Here is a 22100-nt window from a genome sequence, read left to right as displayed (position 1 = left end):
CCACCCTCTGGCATCACCATCATTGCCTTCCCTCCACCCCCCCCCCCCCCACCCCCCGCCAGCATTATCACCTTCCCTGTCCCCCACCTCCATCTTCCTTTCCCTTCCCTCTCCCCCCACGCCCCATGGCACATTCAGCTATCCCTCCCCCATGTATCCTGGAACCACAGACTTCTGTGAGCAGGCTTATCTGGTGCTGCTTCTTCCTCCTGTCTGCTTCCCTTTGCAATCCAAATGGCATTGGACCAACAGGTCTGGCAAGACTACGGGGCCCCATGCAGCTTCTATTTCAGAGGAAAGCCAGCAGAGAGGGGAAACAGGAGTAGAGCAGGAGCAGCTGCAGATAAACTCTGCTCTGCTGGTGGGAGGATATCCTGCAGGGCAGCTGTGGCATACCTGACCTTCAGCCTGGGTGCAGCAGTTGGGAAACACTGGGCTAGAGCCATCAGTTCAGCCTGAGCTGGTGGTTGTCAACCCCATCCTAAGGGCCTCTCCAACTATTCTGGTTTTCAGGACATCTACAATTAATGTGCATAAGATGTATCTGCATATATTAATCTCACTCTTTGACCCCATCTATGCAAATATCTCTCATGCACATTCATTTTAGAAATCATGAAAGCCAGACTGGTTGATGGGGCAAGGGCCTTGACCATAGAACCCTTGGCCTAGGGTTATCTCACATGTGCGATGGCAGAACACAAATGGGCACAGCTGAATGACTGAGACACTTTGAGGGCACACTGCTAGAGCGAATGCATGCTGTAAGAGTCTTCTGTAAATCAAAGGCCAGTGTTTCATGGCTTGGATGACACAGACACTTGGCAGTACAACGAAGACAGCCAAGACATAGATACTAGCGTTAAATACAGCTCAGAGTAGCAGGTCAGTGTTTCACAAGTGACTGGCTGCACTGACACATGCCATCCTGATCCATTCTGGCTCACGCCTCCCACAGAGACATAAACCAGGTTCCATTACATCAAGACTGTTTTCGGTTTTCACAGCTCCAATGTGCAAATAGCTGCGTCAGCAATAGACAATTCCTTTCTAGGGTGTAGAGTTCCATAGCCATACTGGTCCTGAAGAAAACAAGATTCTTTGAAAGTTGCAATATCTATTGTTGGACCAACACAAACATCCAAAGTACCACAGGAGTTTTAAAGTCTACAATAGGCACTACTTCAGATGGTTACCTGTGTAGGCTTATAAATGCATCCACATTGCTACATCTTTGGATTACTCTTATGTTGGAACAATAACAAGTATCACAACTTATAGAGAATTCTTTTCAACCTAAATTAATACAGAATTATATAAACACCACCATGATATAAATGCAATAGCAGGAAAATTCTCTTGTAAGGGAAGTGCATAGCACTACAATACACAAATGTATTTACTACGAGATATGTCAACAATCTCAGACCAGTACAACTGTTAAATTCATCAGTAAGTTAAATAAACAAATCTACATTTATATCAACTTCTTGACAATCCAACAATTTAAAGCTGTCCATATGGAGATTCTAAAGCATGAACCTGCTTTTCGTAGGAGCACACAATTCAACTGAAAGTGCGCTATATGATTAAGCAAGATCTGTGTGTGCATAAGATTCACTGCTCAATCATTGTTTAAAGATTGGCCAGGCAGCATGCAAATCTTAGGACCAATCTATAGAAGAGTTAGATAAAACGTATCTGGGCTTAACTCTAACGGCTTCATTATCTGAATCCAACAGAGCACCAACCATGGTGTTTCCCTGACATTGTATTACAGCCACTCACAACCCCATCCCTGTCTCCCCGGCAGCTTGCACATGGTCCATCTCATCAGTGGACATTCAGTCTCACAGTGTCCCGTACCCCAGCATGTTGGTGGGATGGTCTGGGTTTCTCTATTGGCTCAGGGGGAAAAATAATCACTACTGAGCTGCCTGAATCAGCTCCTGAATCAGAGCCATTCAAGTTATATCCAGAACCAATTTTGCTTAAGCTTCTGAGGCCTGGAGCCCTTGAGAGTTCAAATTAGCTCGTAACAGAACATTTTCCTGTCTCTATACACCTTCATCCACATTCTTGCACCCAATGTTTTTTGAACCACTGCTGGGTCCCAGAGAAGGAGCCCAAAACGGATCCTTGTACAGTCTACTGTGCAAATCTGGAGCGAAAGAAACCTCTGAAGTCAATTTTTCCTGCAGAAAGCATGCGCTGCTATAAAATGTCAGTGAGAGTCAGTAAAAGGAAGGGACTAGAAATATGAAAATTATTTCTCTCTAACCAGCAAACACTATTCAGGCCTACAGGATTCTCATCAACAAGGGAACCCGATTTGCTATGCACAGTCAGATGCACGTTTAAAAGAAAGGAAGCCCTGCTTGCAATCTGTGCCATTTCAAAAATACGCACGATGCCAGTAGCAAAACAAGTAGGAATGGGCACCCTAGCAGCATGGCACAAAGGCGTGTTTCCCTTCCTTCCAGGGAATGAAAGCCGATAAGGCGGGGGTGGAGACGGAAACTAGAAGTGGATGGTGCACTTGCTTTTTTGCACCGTTTTGAACCAAAAATCGCAATTTCCAGACAACTTTTTCTCTCCATCCCCCTATGTTGAATATCAGCCAAATCTGTCCAGTAGTTTCTGGGTTCCAGTATGGCCCGACAGGAAGGCAAATACACCGTCAACAATAGATGCTCGTGCGCTGGCGAAATGCGGCTAAAAAAAAAAAAGACTAAGCCATTACAATTGAAATGACTTCAGCAGTTTTTCTGCAATTTTTCAGAACCTTTGCTGGCAGCAGCCATAATCAAAATGGTACCACAGATTATTCCACATGGCATGGGAGCTCATTAGCTCAAGTTTTGCCATTTGGACCATCAAAGCTGATAAGGCCCAGGCCCCAGTTGGTCTGACGTGGACTAGGCCTCTGTTTACAATATGGCAGCAACCAGAGATCAGGGGGGATTATAATGGAGCTGTCTAAAGGTTTTCAGTATGATGCTTTAACAGAAGGACTGTAATCGATACAAGGTAGTTATTAACACTCACCACATGTATTTTTTTAAATATTGCACAGTGTGCAGTTTCATTTTAATGAGCAAAATGTTTATATAAGAGTATCTTTTATTTATTTGGATGTTACTCACTTTTTTCAGGTCAATACAGGAAAGTGCGGCCGCGGTCACCCCGCTCCTAACCCGCTTTCTACTCACTTTCCGGCCGCGTTAGCCCTTCCTGCGATACACAATCCCCTTTAACCGATTCTTACCGCTTCTTTAAATCACCAGGTAACCCCTTCCGCCCGCGGCATGTATATTAGATGTAAACAATCTAATTAGCTATTCCCTCCCATACAGTAACGCGCCCCCCGACTATTGCTTTTTTACCCTGGCGTTTTGCCGCACGTTTAACCTGCTAACTTACCGCCTGCCTACCCTTACCCCTGCGTTAGAGGCAGGGGCAAGGGTAGGCGGCAAACTTTCCCCCAGCCCCCACTCACCTGCCCTGGCTGTGTCAATGGGTGCTGGTCTCCGGGGCAGCCCCAGTCTTCTCCCCCCTCCTCCCGAAGCAACGAAAGCGGAAAAAATCTAAAAAAAGCGAAAAAAAAAAAAAAAAAAAAAAGTGGCAATGAAGTGGACGGTTCTCCTACGCTCGAGATTGCCAGTCCTCTCTCCCCTCCTCCCGAAGCAAGGCGCGAAAAGCAGCCTTGCTTCGGGAGGAGGGGAGAGAGGACCGGCAGTGTAAAGCAACGACTTACTTTTTTTCGCAGCCCTCCTCCGGAGACGGACATCGGCGGAGATGGACCGCGACTCCCCTGCCTCCCGGAGGCGAAGATGGATGCCTGCACGGGCGAAAGCGGTCCCTGTGCGTGCAATTGGGTCGCTCAAGGTGTGACGTCACGACATTTGGCATCACGACATGTGACATCACGTCTTGAGCGGCCCAATTGCACGCACAGGGGCCGCTTTCGCCCGTGCAGGCATCCATCTTCGCCTCCGGGAGGCAGGGGAGTCGCGGTCCGTCTCCGCCGATGTCCGTCTCCGGAGGAGGGCTGCGAAAAAAAGTAAGTCGTTGCTTTACACTGCCGGTCCTCTCTCCCCTCCTCCCGAAGCAAGGCTGCTTTTCGCGCCTTGCTTCGGGAGGAGGGGAGAGAGGACTGGCAATCTCGAGCGTAGGAGAACCGTCCACTTCCTGGTACCTGTCATTTGAAATGACATTTGAAATGACAGATACCAGCGTGTCCGTGAAGCGTTAGGCCAGCGCACCCAGGATACTGTATAGCGCTTTATACAGTAAAATGGGTTGCGCGGGCCTAACGCTTCACGGACGCTTCTTGGACGCGGCTTGCATTTGCAAGCAATTTAAATACAGTATCGAGCGGTAGGTGAGCCGGACTGTGTGTGCAGCAACCGCGGGTGCGCCCGGCACTAACGCAGCTCTTCCTACCGCTCCTTACTGTATCGGCCTGTTTATGAGTATATTAGAACGGCAGCACATGAGCAAAGGTCATTTGCAGCTTTACAATACCATGCATGTGCAGAGGTGTAGGGTGACTGCTGAAGTCGCTGCTACATCAGAAAATTTGCTACTGCCATATGACCATCCCTCTGAGCTGCCTCTCCAGCTTGACATCATCAATAGAGGCCAGGCCCAAAATGTTCCTTTTGACATGCTAATAGGCACGACATTGAGCAGGCCTTTGATGATGATGTCAGGCTGTGGGAGTGTTGGCAGCCCAGAGCAGCAACAGTGCTTCATTTTATCAGTAACCGCTTATGGCAAGCTGCTGCCTGAGGCGAGGGATGAGATATCCCCGCCGCCCCTGCGAAAGTACCCAAAAGGGATACATTCTCCAAGAGACAGGCCAGCATCAACTCACCGTACAAAAAAAATGAGTTCAAATTCTAGTGTCATGTCACTAAACAGCCACACAAACACCTTTCACTTCCAAAAACATTTTGAAGTAACATAAAACACTTAAAAAAAAAAAAAAAAAGACATTCAGAACCTAAACAGAAAACCTGCCAAGCCATAAAAAAAACTCCCAGAATTCAAACAGCAGCAACTGTATTTAGGAAGAAGCAGCACCGCATATATTACTGTAGGCCCTAGAACACCAATCCATTTTCTACTGGAAAAGCCAGACAGCAGATTCCCTCACAACCCAAACTGCCCCTACCTAATACAAAATAAGGGACCACAAATTAAAAACTGAAAAATGCAGACAGAAACTGAAATGGAAACCCCAAGAAGCCGAACTCTGCATGCAGTGCAACACCAGAGAAAAATGAAACCGAGAAAAATACGAAGCTTTAACAAATGCGCATTCCTAAACAGACATTTTCCACTCTCTAAAATTATTTCTCCTTTGTTGTCTGGGCATTTTATTTTTGTGACTGAGCTGGTCCTGATCTCCATTCCACATTCCATTTCTTCTCTCCTTTTCCTCCCTTCCTTCCCTTTCATCTTTTTCTCCATTTATCTCTTCTTTGCCTTACTATCCATTCTTAATTAAATTTCACCCCTCTTCTCCTCCCTCTGACCCTCCAATTCTCAGGCTCCCTCCTTTCACCTCTCACCTATCTACCAGTTTTCCATCTCCCAACCCCCCTCTAGTCCTCCCATTCCAAGTCTTTCATTCTTTTCCCAGCATCCTATTCCCCCATTCCCATCATCCTCTGTATTCATCCTATCCTAATCTGCCTTCCGGTGCTCTCATCCCCTCACTAGCCCCTGCTCCTTCTCTGGCCTCTAGCCCCATTCTTCTGTTTCTTACCCCCCTACCCCTTCCACACCATTCAGTCCTTTACTCTTACCCCCACCTTACACATTCATATTTCCCCCCAGCCAATCTAACAACCTCACTAGCAACACCCAACTGCCAAGTCCCCACTGCCCCAACAAGTCCCAGCTCTTAATGCTGCCCCCAATACACAAATCCGTGATCGCCCCGTGTTCCTGTTCCCCGAATCCCATTTTTCCCATGAGCTCCCCCAGGCCACAAATCCTATTCTTCCCATGCTCTCACCCCATCTTCACATTCCCCTGATCTCCTCCTCAGTCCCTGCCTCCCATTCTTCTCCCTGCACTACTTCCCAGTCCCTGATTCTTATTCTTCTGTTGCCCCCTCCTGCTTCCCATTTTCCCCTGATGACCTCCTCAGTCCCATTCTTTTCCTACACTGTCCCTGCTCTCCCTCAGTCCCAACCAGTACCTCCAAGCTGCTCTGGCTGAAGCTTAAATAGGGGTGTCTCCTCCTTCCTGTGGCCCCACGATGAAAGATTTCCTGCTCAAATACTGGTGCCTCCTCCCTCCTGCAGGCTCGCGGTGAAAGAGATCCTGCTTGCAGTGCAAGGATCTGTCCCATGCATTTCTAACAGAAGACGTTTGAACCATGTGGGCCTCCGTAGATACAGAGCTTTGCAGTTCAAGCAGGAGATTTTTCACCGGGAGACTGCAGGGGGAGGCACTTGCATTTGAGCTGAAGGGCAGCAACATCGAGATACCTTTTGGGGAAAGGGAAGAATGGATTTTGGGGGGGGGGGGGGCACAGAGGAAACCAAGAGGCAGGGATTAGTGTGTGTATGTGTAAGGGGGGTGGCAACCTGTAAAGTTGGTGGTGCCCGTGCACTATGATAAATACACAGGGGCATAGCATCCAATTTAAATAGCAGCAATCACATTTTACTTTGCAATTAAAACGTGTATTTTAGGACTAGGCTTCCTATAAGAAACTAACTAAAGCTCTACAACAGAGAACACTAAGGATTCCCCCCCATCCACTTTCCTCCAGCTAATGAAGGCCAACAGGCCAAACTAACTACACTGTGCTGATTCTGACAGCGTGTGGACTACATAACAAGCAACAGGCCAATACTGTAAGGAGCACGGGAAAACGGGCACTCAGGGGCCGAGCGCACTGTATAACCCGCACTCCGACACAGGTTAAATAGCCGCTAATCCACCCCCTAATGCAATAGGGGAATTAATGCCTATTTAACCCGCGGACGCAGGGTTAAATAGGCGTAATAGCGTTCATCACATGCAAATGCATGTGAATGAGGCTACTATTCATTCACTTCGCATGCAAAAAAATAAATGTGCATCTGAGACGCACATTTATCGCTCAGCTATTAACGCCTGCCTGGAGCAGGCGTTAATAGCTGAGCGCAGGTAAAAGAAGTACAGAAAAGCAGAAAAAACTGCTTTTCTGTACTTCTTTTCTTACATAAAAAATAAAAAAAAATAACTCGGCAGACTGCCGAGTTATGAAGACCAACACCAGTAAACTCGGCTTCGGTTTTCATAACCGGCCGTCTGCCAGTAATGAAAATGGCCACCAGTGCTGAAAAGTCAGCACCCGCAAGGTGGGCACCATGCAATATCCAAATTAGGGGTCACGCTAGCAGGGAGGCGCTAGGGTCCGCGGCTTCCAGTTATGAAGACAGACGCCGGTAAACTCGGCGTCGGTTTTCATAAACGGTCGTCTGCCAGTAATGAAAATGGCCGCCGCAAGCAATCCTAGCGCGACCCCCTAATTTGGATATTGCATGGCGCCCACCTTGCGAGCACTGACTTTTCAGCACCCGCTTTCTGCGCTTTATATTGCATTGACCCCCTCAGTGTTAAATGCCTGCTCTCCCAACGCGCGCAAAGCCACCTCTCCTGGGCGCAGGATCTTGTATTTAAATGAGGGGTCAGCTGAGCGCACTTTAGAATCGGCCTGAATGTTTCCCACTTCACCTCTTGTCTGCTGAACAGGCCAATCCAATCCTGGCTTTCTGCATGGAGCTGCAGTTCTGATTTTCTTAGGGAAATCAATAGGAAAAGCCAGAAGTTCCATGCATGCAGTGGGGCAAGACCAGGACCGGAGCAGGCCGTTCAGTGAAACTGGGGCCAAGTGGCAAATCCATCGATAATAACCTCTGCAATACCAACTGTTCCCCTATTATCTCCATGAGAGCAGAACCATGCAAAGCATATACCCATGATAAACATTTTAAATCAATAGACACAATTTTGTTCACAGATACTATACTATGCCTTTTGTCTGAGGAGGAAAAAAAAAAAGGGGGGGGGGGCGGAAAGAGAGAGTGTCTAATAATAGCTCTAACTTCTGCAGTTGAGAGCCTGGAAACCAAGGTGTTTCAATCACTCGTTCTTCACTCCATTAGCAAAGCCTGAGGCTGCTGCTCTGCTGTGTAAAATTAGCTGTGGCAAACAGAAATGGATGGATAAAAATCTATCTTTCTTCCAAACATCAGCTTTCTGCAGAACTAGAGGATAACATCAAGCAAATACATCAAAGAGAGCTGACTATGACTGAGACATAACAATCTGACCTAAATGAGCCTCAAACACCCGGCCATAGCCATTAGTAACAGAGGCAGGCAAGCAAGAATATTTGATAGTTAAGCAGGTTTTAAGAATCAAACATAAACCAAATCAGAATTCTCATTCTTTCCATCTTTTACCTTCTCTATTTGTTCCCTTTCTCTCTGTGTGCCTCTTTCTACCTCTCCCCACTGGTCTTAACAGCTTTCTATTCCACCTAGCCCAATTTGTTTGTCCTCTAGTTTTCTTTTAACCCTGTTTGTCCTCCATCTCTAGCCCAGCCCAGCCTGTACTCTCACCACCTTCTCTTTTGCCTTCCCTCTCCACAGCCTGTCCTCCCCTAAACCTCCTCAGCCACGTCTTTCCTCCATATCCCCCTCCCCCCAAATCCTTGCTCTACTTTCCCCTCCTGCTCCTCCTCTCACAGAGGGGGAAGAGATGAGAGCAGCAGAAGGGGATAGAAGAGCAGGTGAATAGTCACTGGTAGTGGGCAGAGAGACAGTTGTTGCATGGGAGTATGGCAGCAGCAGGGGAAGGGTGAGAGAATGATAGCAGGGAGGGCAGATCGTAGTGTTACAGAGAACAGGGGAGAGAGCAAAGGCACACGAGGAGGAGGGGGCTGAGCGAAAAGCAGGCCAGGGGAATAGGGAATTGGAGCGGCAGCACTGTTGGGCAGAGATGAGTTACAGCATGGTGGGGCGGGTAGCAGGAAAAATAGAAAAAAAAAAAAGAGTGGTGATGATAGTGTTTGGAGGGCCAACAGGAAGAGAGCTGCTGCAGTAGGTAGCAGGGGACAGGAGTGGTAGCATTGGTGGGAACAGGGGAGAATGGCGGCATTAGTGGGCGGAGAGAATACTGCGGGGGGAGGAGGAATAGAGGGAGCGGCGGCGGCGCTTGGGAGAGGGCAGATGCGGCTGCAAGCGTGTGATCTTGACTCATATCATCTTTGGGCAGGCGGACGAGCCGAGCTAGATAGACGGCTCGCGTCCAGCTCTATAAATAAATGTTGCCTATGTAGCCTGACGAGCTCTCTTATCAGTGAACAGATGACATGCCCAGGACTCGGCCATGCCGTGCGGAGGCGATCAAAAGCCCCCCTTATTTTGTTCGGGCAACACAATCCTCTAACACTGCCTACCTCTTCCTGCTCCTTCCACTTTTATGTGAGCAAACGGAAACCGCTTCCGCACCTCCAGATGTCAAATAAAACAGCTGCCGGGGAGGAGGGGGCGCAGGGAGACGCCGGCTCCCATCCATCAGAGAAGCCGGGAAGAGGCTGCATGCGGTACCGGAACACTCCAGATTTAGAGGGGTTATTTTTAGGGGGGGGCTTGCTTATACGGAACTCTGTGGATGCTTCCTGGGCACAGACGTCTGCAGCTGGAGGGGGGGGGAGTTCATTCATTTCAGCCTCTCCCGAGCTCTCCTCCTCGCTTCTATTACACAACCCGGCCTCCCCCCTCTATTGCCGCGCTCTTCTCCACTGCACGCAAACATGCGCTCTTCCAACCCAGCAAGGCGCTTCCCTGCGGTCGGCAGCCCGTCTGGAGAGACGAAGGCCGGCTCCGGGGGGGGGGGGTGCACAAGCTGCTTGATTACCTTTGTGTAAAGCTCGGATGCTGCCATGCTGCTGCTGCTCTTCCTTGGCCCTGGGTCTGCATTAACCTTCCGCTGTCACACCTCGCCTTCACGCTGCAGAGAAGGAAATCATCCACTGCTCCCTCGCCAAATAAATTAGCCGGGGCCGCTATGGTCGGGATGTTTCAGCCCAAGGGAGGATCGCCATGTTACCTGCCCAGATTTCTATTTTGGTGCCTCTCTGTGCATTGTGGGTCTGCTGAAGGATGATTGGAGGGGAGGTTTGATTTTTTTCTTCTCCCCCTCTTTCATTGATGAGTGCAAGTCGGTGAATTGCTGAGCTCACTCTGCCTCCCATAGGCTGCAGGGACATCTTCTGCCTACTCTTTCTGCAGCGCCTAAGGAAGGTCGGCACGGCAAAGAAGATGGGATGGATGTACGAAAAAGCTGTGTTCTAGTTTTGTTCAATTTAATGAGCAGTTACCGGGGGTAAAATGGAGGAGGAAATGCAATAACATTGATAAAAGCGGCGCGTATATATACCCTGAGAAGGTCTTCCACTTAGGCAGAGGTTTTATTCTACAACTCCTGGATGTACAGAAGACGGATGTAAAAAAAGTAGTCATACTTTTTTTTTTTTGTGGACGGGGAAGAATTTTTTCTTTTGTTTTCTAGGACTGGTGGAGCACAGATGTTGATCACTTGATTACTGGTCACGATTGGAAAGGGCTCCAGCCTGAACTCACGCTGCAGCTCAGTGTAAGCCCCTAACTACTTTTTTTTTTTTGCTGTAGTTATCCCTCGCCCCTGTTAAGGAATTATTTGTAGTTAGGCTCTATATCACTTTTTCCTTTACAACCCTCACCACCCACCTTCTTTATTTTCTTTACAGCCCACACGCCCTCACCAAGGCAACTCGAGCACAGAGTTGGTTCCAGCATTCAGGTAATAGCTAACGGGCCGATACAGTACAGTGCGCTCCAGTGGATCACACAGGAATAACTAATAGGGCCATCAGTATGCATGTTGCGGATGAGATTAGTTTCGGGGGGGTTGGCCGCCCGTTTGGGCCTATTAGTTATTCCCGCACGATTCAGAAAGCAAAATGTGCAGCAAAGCTGCACATTTTACTTTAAAAAATTAACGGCTGCTGTTAATTTCTGCCGGCGCCAGGGAAGTGTACAGAAAAGCAGAAAACTGCTTTTCTGTACACCCTCCGACTTAATATCATAGCGATATTAAGTCAGAGGCCCCAAAAATTAAAAAAAAATTAAAAATCAGCCATTGGGTCGGAAGATGGAAGCTCAATTATGCCAGCGTCCGTTTTCCGAACCTCTGGCTGTCAGCAGGTGTGAGAACCAACGCCGGCAAAATTGAGCATCTGCTGTCAAACCCGCAGACAGCCGCTGCTCCTGTCAAAAAGGAGGCTCTAGTGTCCCTAGCGCCATTTTTTACCGCAGGCCCTCATTTGCATAGGCCACCCTCCTGAATAGCACGCCACGGCTCTCCCATGCGTTTTTCTGTATCAGCCTGTAAGGGAGAGGAAGCTAGCGTCAGTCATTCTCCTGACCCCCCCACCCCTCTTGCTTTTTTTTTTTTCCCTGGATACTGTGCCTCCCTGTCTTATTTAACCCCACCCCTTAGTTTGCTGTACTTCCCCTCTGATGTGTTAACATCACACTTCAATTCCTGGGTCTTCATAATTTTCCCTGCATTCTCTTCCTCCCCCCGATTAAAAAAAAAAAACTTGCTGCCCAGTTTTTTTCCCCCCATTTTCTATTTCAGGTCACTGGCAGTGCTGTATCTATTCTACAGACACACCTTTCCCAAAGTGCAAAACAGGAGTGGGAGGTGACCCCTTCCTTTTCTCCATCTGTAGGAGCAGAAAACTTTCAGGCCGAAATAGTAAAATCTCAAAAGAGCAAGCGAGCACACAGGCCACTCTCCTGTGCGTGTGATACAGTATTTTAATTTATTTAAATTAGGCCTGGCGGTAAAAAGAGGCGCTAGGGCCACTACCGCCTCTTTTTTGATGGAAATGGCAGCTGTCAGCGGGTTTGACAACTGAAGCTCAATTGTGCCGGCGTCGGTTCTCGAGCCTGCTGACAGCCATGGGTTCAGAAACCGGATGCCGGCAAAATTGAGCGTCCGGTTTGACCAGCCAGCCGCGGGCCCATTTTAAATTTATTTTTTTTTATTTTTTACTTTTTTAAACTTTTGGGACCTCAGACTTAATATTGCCATGATATTAAGTCGAAGGGTGCAAAGAAAAGCAGTTTTTACTGCTTTTCTGGGCACTTTCCCAGTGCCTGGAGAAATTAGCGCCTACCTTTGGGTAAGCGCTAATTTCTGAAAGCAAAATGTGCAGCTTGGCTGCACATTTTGCTTTCTGAATCAGGCGGGAATACCTAATAGGGCCAACAACATGTATTTGCATGTTGCGGGCGCTATTAAGTTTGGGGGGGAGGCTGGACGCACGTTTTGGATGCGCTATTACCCCTTATTGTATCAGCTCATTTGTTTGCTTTCCTCTTTCTTTTTAAATAGGCCATCAAAGCCCTCTGAACAAAGAGGGCTTTTTAACCCTTTCCTTGCTGAAATAAAAGAAACAAACACTCCCACCCTTCAGAAAAGGAGCTATAATAAAGGAGATTAAAAAAAAAAAAAAAAAAGAACAGGTAAAGCAGCTTCTTCCTTCCCTCTCAAATTCTGCTTTTCTCTCAGTGCCTTAACTCCTGACAATTTTTTACTCCCTAGCCCAGCATCATTTACAGTTCACAGTCTACTTCATCCACTGGAATACCTTAACTGCTATGGCTCAAATAAATTCAGTCCCCCAGACAACATACCTTGAAGGCACCTGCCCCCAAGCTGGTATCACTCCTGGTCACAAAAGAGGGAACACGGGTGGGACGAAGCCAGCTGCCCCCATGAAACAATAGCTGGACAGGACAGGCACCAGCCCTCAATTTCCCCCAAACATTTACCAAGAGGCATCTGGAACCAGGGCACAGCCCCAAGGAGCCTAGCCTGGTGTACCCCCCACAACTGATTCTGCATAAACTCTAATTATGTTTTGAATGTAACCCCACCCACAGTAGGAAGGCCACCCTCCTCAAAAAGCTCCATGGGAAGAGGAGGAAGGTAAAACACCTGAATTCACCTCTGCCCAGCAGGACCAATACACAGAGGACCATCCAACCAGAAACAGACATTCCACCCAGAGGTGAAGCGAGTGGGAGGAAAAGCCAGAGATGCCGTCTGCTCCTACACTGACTCAGGAAGGAACTCCAGCTGCACAGCAGCTGCAGTGGCCCCACCCCCACTCTGCCTAGCAAGGCCAGCAGTGGACAGGTTTTCAGTAGGAGGAGGAGGGGGGAGAATGGTTGGACTATATAACAGGGAAGCAGATGCTCCCTGTCCACCTCGTGTGATGTCCTCTTCTATAGTGCAGCCTTGCCCAAGGTGGTTGACCCCAAACAAGTAATGTCCATGGAGGTGGTTTCCAAGGCAGTACAGAAGAGCCTGCTGATGGAGGAGATGTAGCATCCAGTGGAGCCCCTTGTGGGACAGGACAGAGGGTGGTACTGTGTAATATGCTACCCTTCCTCCTGGAGTCCATACTAAAAGCTACACCTTAGTGGCCTTGTGGAGTTTACTTCCTGAAGGCCACCTAAGGCATATCACCTCATTCCAGAGGCAGGACTGGGTGCTCCTCCCCAAAGAGTGAGAGGACCTGACAGGATGAGTGTTAGAATATCTCATAAACCCCTTCCTGGAATGTATTTAGTGGAGGAAGCCAGGTGTTTACATTGCTATCAGCTGGAGCATACTTGAAGGAATTACCTCAGCTTCTTAGCAAAAATCCAATGCAGCATGTCTGGCTGTCCAGGAACTTGCTCCACCCATCCAGCCTACCCTGGGACCACCTCAGGTCTGAATGGTACAGCTGTGCAATATGCTCCACCACGTGTACCACTGGCCTTCCTCTCCCCCCCACCCCAAAAAAAAAATATATAGGGACTCCATCACAGCTCCACCCAATTCCAAGCCAGCCCTCCAAGCCAAGAAAAGTGCCACCCCTTTAAAGAAGCTGACCCCTGTGCTGCCTAATGCCAAGGTCAGGAGACCAGCACTGGTGGGGTCAACAGAGAGGTGCAGAGGCCCCCCCAATCACAGCAGAAGTGTATAGATACAGCAGAACCCCTCACAAATACTGTGAATCATGAACCAACAGTGGATACACAAGAAAAGGATAGTGGTTTGGATCTGGGACAGGTGAAAGTGAGGGGTGGTCCCTCTAGACAGGGGACTAGGAAGCCCTCCTCTAACTTCACTCTTTATGCTTTGGTATTACCTGTCTTTGAGAGCATGATCCCAAAACCTTCACCGGAAGGCAATGTGAGCAGGGACACGGGGAAGGAAAGGAAGGTCATCACAGTTTCTGGTCCTCCATGACCTAGAAAAAGGAGAGTGAGACTCTGGGAGAAGAGCACTGGGCTAGAAAGTCAACCTCCCCTGTCGAATGGCAGGATACGGGCTGGCAATCCCTGCCTACTCAGCCTCTAGGGCAGATAGCTCCTACCAGCTATGAGTTTGTTTTCTCCCAATACCCTCCCTTCCTTCTAGCCACTGGCAGGGAACCCCATCCCAGAGTGTGTGCCAGGGCACTCCCTCCTGACCCAGCTCCACTGCTGACCAGAGAAGCAGCCAGGCCTGAGGATGACAGGCCCCTAGCATTCCAGGCCAGTGACCAGGATGGGCAGCCAAGCCTGGCCCCGGAGTCTTTTCTGAACATCCCCTAAAAGGTGTGGAATGCAGGGTCCTGCTGGGTGGGCCTCCAGGACAGTGGTTTCCAACCTTGTTTTGTGGCACTCTACAAACTTCATCATTGCCTTCTCCTCTTTCCTTTTCCCGTATTTGCCAGCATCAATTCTCTCTTCCCTCTTCCCCATCTCCAGGCATTATCACCTTCCCTGTCCCCCCATCTACCATGCATCTTCATCTTTTAACTTTCCCTCTTCCCACACCCAATGGCACATTCTGCTCTCCCTTCCTCCATGTGTCCTGGAACCACAGAATTCTGTAAGCAGGCTTGCCTAGTGCTGTGTCTTCTTCCTGTCTGCTTCTCTTTGTAATCAGAACTGCATGGGGCCAGCAGGTCTGGCAAGACTACAGCCCCTCCCCCAGTGCAGTTTCTAGCATAGTATTGATGGTAGAAAAAGACCAAATTTTCCATCTAATCTACCCAGCAAGTTTCTTATTGTATCAACTGCCGCTCCATGCATGCAGGTTACCCTTGTGCACCCTTTTCTTCATTTCCATCCATCAATCTTTAGAAACATAGAAATGACAGCAGAAGACGACCAAAACAGCCCATCCAGTCTGCCCAGCAAGCTTCACACTTTTTTTTTCTCTCATACTTCTGTTACTCTTAGAACCAAATGGTTATAAAGGGCTATTTCCCTTCCACCCCCGCCATTAATGTACAGAGCAGTGTTGGAACTGCATCTAAGTGAAATATCTATGCTTATTTGTTTACCCAGACTGTGTAATTTGGACCTTGTTGGTTATTGTCTGTATATAGGTCCACTTTACTTCACTCCCCCCTGCCATTGCAGCAGAGAGCTATGTTGGATATGCATTGAAAGTGAAGCATCAGGCTTATTTGGTGTGTGGTAGTAACCACCGTAACAAGCAAGATATTCTCTACTTATTTTGTGAATACAAATCCTTTTTTCCATATTTCCTCTTGCTGTTGTAGCTTACAGCAATGTTGGAGTCGCATTAACCATGTGTATGTTTATTGAATAAGGGTATTGTCTCCAGGTAGTAGCTGTCATTCCCACGAGCCACCCTCTCTTCCTTCGCATCCTCTAGACTTTATGGATCCACAGTGTTTATCCCATGCCCCTTTGAAGTCCTTCACAGTTCTGGTCTTCACCACTTCCTCCGGAAGGGCAATCCAGGCATCCACCACCCTCTCTGTGAAGAAATATTTCCTGACATTGGTTCCGAGTCTTCCTCCTTGGAGTTTTAAATCATGACCTCTGGTTCTGCTGATTTTTTTCCAACGGAAAAGGTGTGTCGTTATCTTTTGATCATTAAAACCTTTCAAGTATCTGAAAGTCTGTATCATATCACCTCTGCTCCTCCTTTCCTCCAGGGTATACATGTTTAAATTCTTCAATCTCGCCTCATAAGTCATTCGATGAAGACCCTCTACGTTTTTAGTCGCCTTTCTCTGGACCGCCTCCATCCTGTCTCTGTCCCTTCGGAGATATGGTCTTCAGAACTGAGCACAGTACTCCAGGTGAGGCCTCACCAAGGACCTGTATAAGGGGATAATCACTTCCCTTTTCTTACTCTATATTCCCCTCTATGCAGCCCAGCAATCTTCTGGCTTTAGCTATCGCCTTGTCACATTGTTTCGCTGACTTCAGATTGTTAGGGATCCACAATGCTAATCCCATGCCCCTTTGAATTCTTTGACTGTTTTTGTATTCACCACCTCCTCCAGAAGGGCTTCTATTGCAGAGGGAAGCCACGGGAGAGCAGGAACAGCTGTGGATAAGTACTGCTCTCCAACACCTTCTGCTGGCAGGACAACATCTTGCAGGCCAGGAAGAAGAGAGATTGCAGCCAAGGCACACCTGCCCTTCAGTCACGTAGGATTGCCAACGGTTCTGATGACTGAACTGAAAATGTAGGTTTGTCTGCATTTGTCTTTCATGTTTATTTCCAGATTTTTTGTGAGAAATGCATTGTTTTGTAGTCCTGTATGATTTCAATGACCATTTTTCTAGTACATTTAGGATGTTCTCCTTTTGCTAGAAGTAGCTTGGCACCTTGCTGCCTATACAGGCCACAGTGCAGGGTCACATGCAAAGTGGAAACATGACAAAGTATAGGAAACCACTGATTTGGAGTGAGACTGGAGATAATTAAGTTTTGTGTCTAATGCAAGCAACTCTACTCATGTTGAGGGCTGGAGGCAGTTGGCAACTGCCCAGTATTAATATAAACTGGACATAAGTTTGGTGGATACACTTTTAGTTTTGGGACACATTTCTGACAACGTATAGGAGTTGAACAATAAGGTTGGCGCCTTAAAGGTTTGTGTCCATAATTTTAGAATTATTTTAAACATTATAGTGGACTCACAGAAACATACTATCATTCAATTAAGAGAAATAACAGCTACTTTACAGGATCATAGATTGGCCCTAGATTTGCTGTTAATAGTAGGAGGCCTATGCCATACACTACAGACCACTTATGTAGGTATGCATTTCAGCATAGCTTACTCTGAAATGAGCCTTGGACACACCAGTTCAAGGAAGCTAATGCTTTTCTCATTTGTCTGACTGAAAACTGAATTTTGGAGTAGGGGGCCTTATAAAAATACAAAGATCATCTGTCTAAAAGTTAACACGTTCTGCTTTTTAAATTATAAAAAAAAAGCCACACTTGCAAAAAGTTGTGCAAAATATTATATTTACAAAATGACACAAAAGTGAACAGTCTAGGTACATGCACACGTCATTCACATCTTCAAAAGAAAATTGTTCTACACTAGAAAACAAAAAAAACAAAAAAAATCAGCTTTAACAGGCTGCATTCGTTAAGCACTAAGTTCACAAAAGGTTACACCTGGATGGACAAATATTGCCCAAGTCATATTGTATTGTTAAAGCTGAAACAGGTTTAAGGCCATTCAAATTAATGTTCTGAGTGCACAGAAAAACTTTAGAATTTCAAACATGCATTCCCTTCTAGTGTAACTTGTGGTCTAAAACTCTGTTTATGCATCCCAAGCAAAATCAGAGTCAGGAAGAAATAAAAGCAAAAGACGAAGTCATTTTAAACAGACATACTACACTAATTCAGGTGAAATACGGAAAAATAGACATAAAAATGGTAAAAACCCGCCAAAAGTATTAATTGCTAGAACCAGTCCTACAGTAGGGAATAGGCATTATGTATGTACATTTATTTCAAGTAGATTACTTTTTACATTAATCTACATTTTTTTTTTAATCAGTGCATTATTCTCATCAGCTACTCCAAATACCACACATTTTACTCTAACAGAACACTCCCTCAATAGCAGCACATGCTACCATTACCTGCAAAGCAGTCAGTTTCAGAAATTTAGTGTATGGGAAGGGGAAAAAAAAAAGCAGGAAAATAAGGAACATACATAACAGGAATGAACATTCATGCAGTTTGGTTGTTCTAAAAATCAACCAGCCAGTTTGCTAGCAACAAGGGAAGGTTTCCTCTTTGGAAGGTCTTGTGGAGTGGGAATGTGGTCACCAGTAATTTCAGTCTTGTCTGTAGCTGCAGTAGGAAGTTGCTTGTTCTTCATCTTTGCTTTAGCCATATTGTAGTCTCCAGAATCAAAGTACTTTTGCTGCAAGACAGAAGTAAAGGTTTCACTGCCAAGGCACTTAATGTGTAAAAAGATCACCTATTTCAGACATTCAGTATTTCACTACACTGGGAAAATTATACTACAGAAAGAAAGATACTAAGTCTGGGACTGGTGTACACAATTAGAACATCAAGTATTTTAGCACACAGGTTGTGGTAAGTAACAGTCAAGGCGTCATGGCTATGGAAGCATTAGGCACAAACAATTTTATATATAGGTGAATATTTTGATTAAAAACTAAAATGCTATCTTTTTATAAACTAAAGATGTTGAAACCCCTACAAACTCTCCTTAACCTGCATGTGTCTAGAACTGTGCTTTACGCCTAGGTGTTGGCACACTTGGACTATTGAAGCAACCTGCATGTTAGACTCTTGGACAAGTTGTTCTGTGTAATTATATATACACACATATATACATACATACACACATACATACATACATACACATACACACATATATATATATATACACACACATATACATACATACACACACACACTCATCAGTCCCGATTATCACTGAATTATGATTTTTTTATTCTGCTTTTCTGCACTTCAAAACAGATTATATTCAGGTATTGTAAGACTGGATATTACTCTGTTGCATACTTGCACTGGCTCCCAGTAAGAGATCACATTTCATAATTTTGGTGATAACCCAAATGTTACAGTAGCCAGAGAATTCATGTTCAGTAGTAAAAAGGTTACACTGGTGTGAGCCTGCATGCACTTTGAGATCACCTGGGACAAGGCTTTTAGCTATTCTAGCAACTTGTCAATATAGGCTGCAGTGCACATTTGCAAGAGCCTTTTCATATGTTGTCCCTGCTTTGTGGAATTATGTTGCCAGCTGAGCTGAGGGATATGAGAGAAATAAAAATGCTTCAGGAAAAAAATGAAGGCATATTTAAGGAAGCTTTTAAGTAACTTTTACACATATTTTACATAATCTGCACTAAACAATATTATGGAAGAGGCAGAATATAAGATTAAAAAATTTAAACAGCCTTTTTTGATTATCCCCAGAATTAAGTTTTTAATCAATACTAATCAGTGTCTAGAGTTAGGTGACTTCAAGTCTAGAACAAATACCATGTATTCTATCAATTCTTCTTCAGCAGTGAGCAGATTGTTGTAACTTAAAAAAAAATACAGATTCAAAAGGAGCCTTATTTCCCTTTCACTAAAGCTCTAAAGTGAATCATATAGCTTTTAATCTATAACTAAATGGTGGCAAATACATTTTGCAAATTCACCACATCCTCCCTGCCCACTACTCCGTTTAATCCTCTTATCAAATTAAGAAACATCATCAAGGAATCCAAAATTCCTGTAGGATGTATTCTTTATGTACTAACACTTCCCCCTCCCCCCAAATACATTTTTTGGGTGGGGAGAGGGGAAAAGGGATAGCATGTGTGCATGGTGAGTATAGTCCCCTCATGTCTCCACTCATCACCATTGTATAGTCCTCTACCCCAGTCCAACCTGCATCTCCAAATCCTGCAACCCTCCTCCATCTTTTCCCTCTACTGCAGCTGTCTCTCTCAAATCTCCCCCATCACCACCACCTTGGAAGTCAAACACACTTCCCCTGCCACTTCCCTACACTCCTGGGATTGGGGGGGGGGGGCAGGGGGCACAACACACTTTTACTGCCTCCTGCTCCTTGGGCTGTCTCACCAGCAGAGAAAATATACATCCCAGGAGAGAAAGCAAATGTATTTTCTAAACCCTGAATATTACTATCTGGCTAATTCACCCTTTCTGCCAACAGAAATATTGCTTGAAAAATGCATCAGCCAGGAATTAAATTCAGTTGCCTTAGCAGAGAAATTTATTGGCAGCACCACAAAGCCATTACACACAAATAACTAAAGGATTTTATTGCCACATGAGGAATATACAAGTAAGTTTGCTTACCATAAACTGTGTTTTCCGTTGATAGCATGGCTAATTCATCCTGCTGTCTGGGATGTCCTCCTGGCGGCCCAAAGCAGAAAACGCTCTCCACAGATACAGAGCTTTGCTCTGCACACCCATTCCCGCGCAATTACCCGACTTTCTCACTCGATAGAAAAGCATGTACGAGCAGCAAACAGAAACACAGGCAAAGATAGGAGTAAAGGGCTGTCCAGGGAGGAGGGCAGGATTACATGGCTAATTCATCCCATTGTCTACAGAAAACACCATTTGCTTACCATAAGCTTGCTTTTCCCCCCATCCCATCGATAAGCAGGCTAAATTAGCCATGCTGCCTAGGAGTTGCCAGCTAATGGTTTCTTGAGCACACCTTTAACTATATGTTCATGGGTTAAGAGGCTTCGTATGCAAAAAACTCCTCATTGGTGGACAGCTCTACATGTGAGTAGCATAGTGCAATATCGTCTTACCCATCGCTGCATCTATTCTAGTCTCTTGTTGGGCGGTAATAATGGGATGTGAAGGTATGAAGATGACCAAGTAGCTACTTTACATATGTCCAGTATTGGTATGTCTCGAAGGTGAGCTATAGAGGCTGCTGTGGCTCCGAGCTGATGCGCCCTTACTCCAACTGGAAGCTGATTCCGATAAGTTGAGTAGAGTAACAGAAATGAATACAATGGGATAACCAGTTTGCTAACTGGTAAGCCTGGCACATTTGGGTCGAAAGAGAAAGAGTTGAGAATGACGTTTAGGGGGGGATAGACTCCTCTGTATGTAATAAGCCAGGGTAATTTGCAGTCTAAAAGTATGAAGGATCCTTTCTTTCCAAAACCACATTTGACAGACAGAGAAAGTTGGTAAGGTGATTGATTTACGTGAAAGGCTAAGATCACTTTGGGAAGAAAGGACGGATGGGTCCGTAAGGTGACTTTCATGGTAGAACTGCAAATAAAGGGGATAGTAAATTAATGCCTAAAGCTCACTCACCCGTCTTGCTGAAGTGATGGCCACCAGGAATACCTTCCATGTCAGATATTTAATGGAGGTGGAGTGCATTGGCTCAAATGGCGGATGCATGAGTCTAAACACCAGGTTGATATCCCACAGAGTCTAATAGCACCCTTCATGAAACAAGACAGACTCCATGCATGAAGTAATGATATGCTGCTATAGAACAGATAGACTCTAATGGATAACACCGCTAGGCCAGAGGAGTATAATGTATGTAGATATTGAAGCACTTGTTCTGGGGAACTTGCGAGCGGGTCTATTGATACCATTGCACACCAGTTTGAGTACCTGTGCCATTTACCCGCATAATTCTTTGTAAATGGTTTCCTAGGATATCCTCAATGTCAGCAGGGAGGAGGAGGTGACTTAACACCTCCCTTTCAACCTCCAAGCAGTCAGATGCAGAGAGGAGTGTAGCGGATGAAGGTGTGTGCCTCCTTGCCGCGACAGTAGGTTCCCCGTTTCCCATGGGGATTGCTGGTTAAATTGATAGTTGTATGAGGTAGGCATACCACAGTTGCCTGGGTCATGCCGGTACAATGAGGATGAGAATCTATTTTGTCTGTGATGCACTTCTGCATCACTCAACCTATTAGGGGTATTGGCAGGTATGCATAGAACAGGTCCTCCCGTCTAGGGAATTAGGAATGCATCTTGAGCGATCCTGCACATGCTCGGGAAGAGAGAGAGAGTAGACCTCTGGCAGTTTTGTGGTGGCTTCTGTTGCAAGAGGTCCATGCAGGGTATTCCTCACCTCCAGAGTAGTGCGTTCGCCCCTTCTTGGTTCAACATCACTCGTGGCTGTGAAAAAT

The 22100-nt window shown here is 46.2% G+C and overlaps 3 protein-coding genes across 24 annotated transcripts in view; 1 reads left to right on the top strand and 2 right to left on the bottom strand.

The window, feature by feature from the left end:
- Nucleotides 1–10065, bottom strand: part of MYO5A (myosin VA) — a 226862-nt gene extending 216797 nt beyond the window's left edge. For all 11 annotated transcript variants that reach the window (XM_029575888.1, XM_029575892.1, XM_029575893.1 and 8 more), the window contains exon 1: nt 9934–10065. In XM_029575888.1, the coding sequence (XP_029431748.1) occupies nt 9934–9960 (27 nt within the window). In that variant the 5' untranslated portion in view covers nt 9961–10065. The remainder of the gene's footprint in view (nt 1–9933) is intronic.
- Nucleotides 9271–22100, top strand: part of LOC115075492 — a 29055-nt gene continuing 16225 nt past the window's right edge. For 2 of the 10 annotated variants that reach the window (XR_003852531.1, XR_003852533.1), the window contains exons 1-4: nt 10244–10671; nt 10805–10857; nt 16433–16618; nt 20129–20260. Coding sequence is in view for 5 of the 10 variants with exons in the window: in XM_029575903.1 (XP_029431763.1) it covers nt 9381–9497; nt 10588–10671; nt 10805–10857; nt 16433–16618; nt 20129–20141 (453 nt within the window). In the remaining 5 variants the exon portion in view is untranslated. Of the gene's footprint in view, nt 9620–10225; nt 10672–10804; nt 10858–16078; nt 16138–16163; nt 16226–16432; nt 16619–20128; nt 20261–22100 lie in introns of those variants that run through there. The other 8 variants (XM_029575903.1, XR_003852530.1, XR_003852532.1 and 5 more) reach the window with 8 other exon arrangements.
- Nucleotides 17388–22100, bottom strand: part of ARPP19 (cAMP regulated phosphoprotein 19) — a 30641-nt gene continuing 25928 nt past the window's right edge. For all 3 annotated transcript variants that reach the window (XM_029575905.1, XM_029575906.1, XM_029575907.1), the window contains one exon: nt 17388–18328. In XM_029575905.1, coding sequence (XP_029431765.1) covers nt 18158–18328 — 171 coding nt within the window. In that variant the 3' untranslated portion in view covers nt 17388–18157. The remainder of the gene's footprint in view (nt 18329–22100) is intronic.

This window comes from Rhinatrema bivittatum, chromosome 13, assembly GCF_901001135.1.
Source record: "Rhinatrema bivittatum chromosome 13, aRhiBiv1.1, whole genome shotgun sequence".
Taxonomy (NCBI): Eukaryota; Metazoa; Chordata; class Amphibia; order Gymnophiona; family Rhinatrematidae; genus Rhinatrema; species Rhinatrema bivittatum.
The sequence above is the reverse complement of the archived record's forward strand: the minus strand, read 5'-3'. Positions and strand labels throughout refer to the sequence as shown.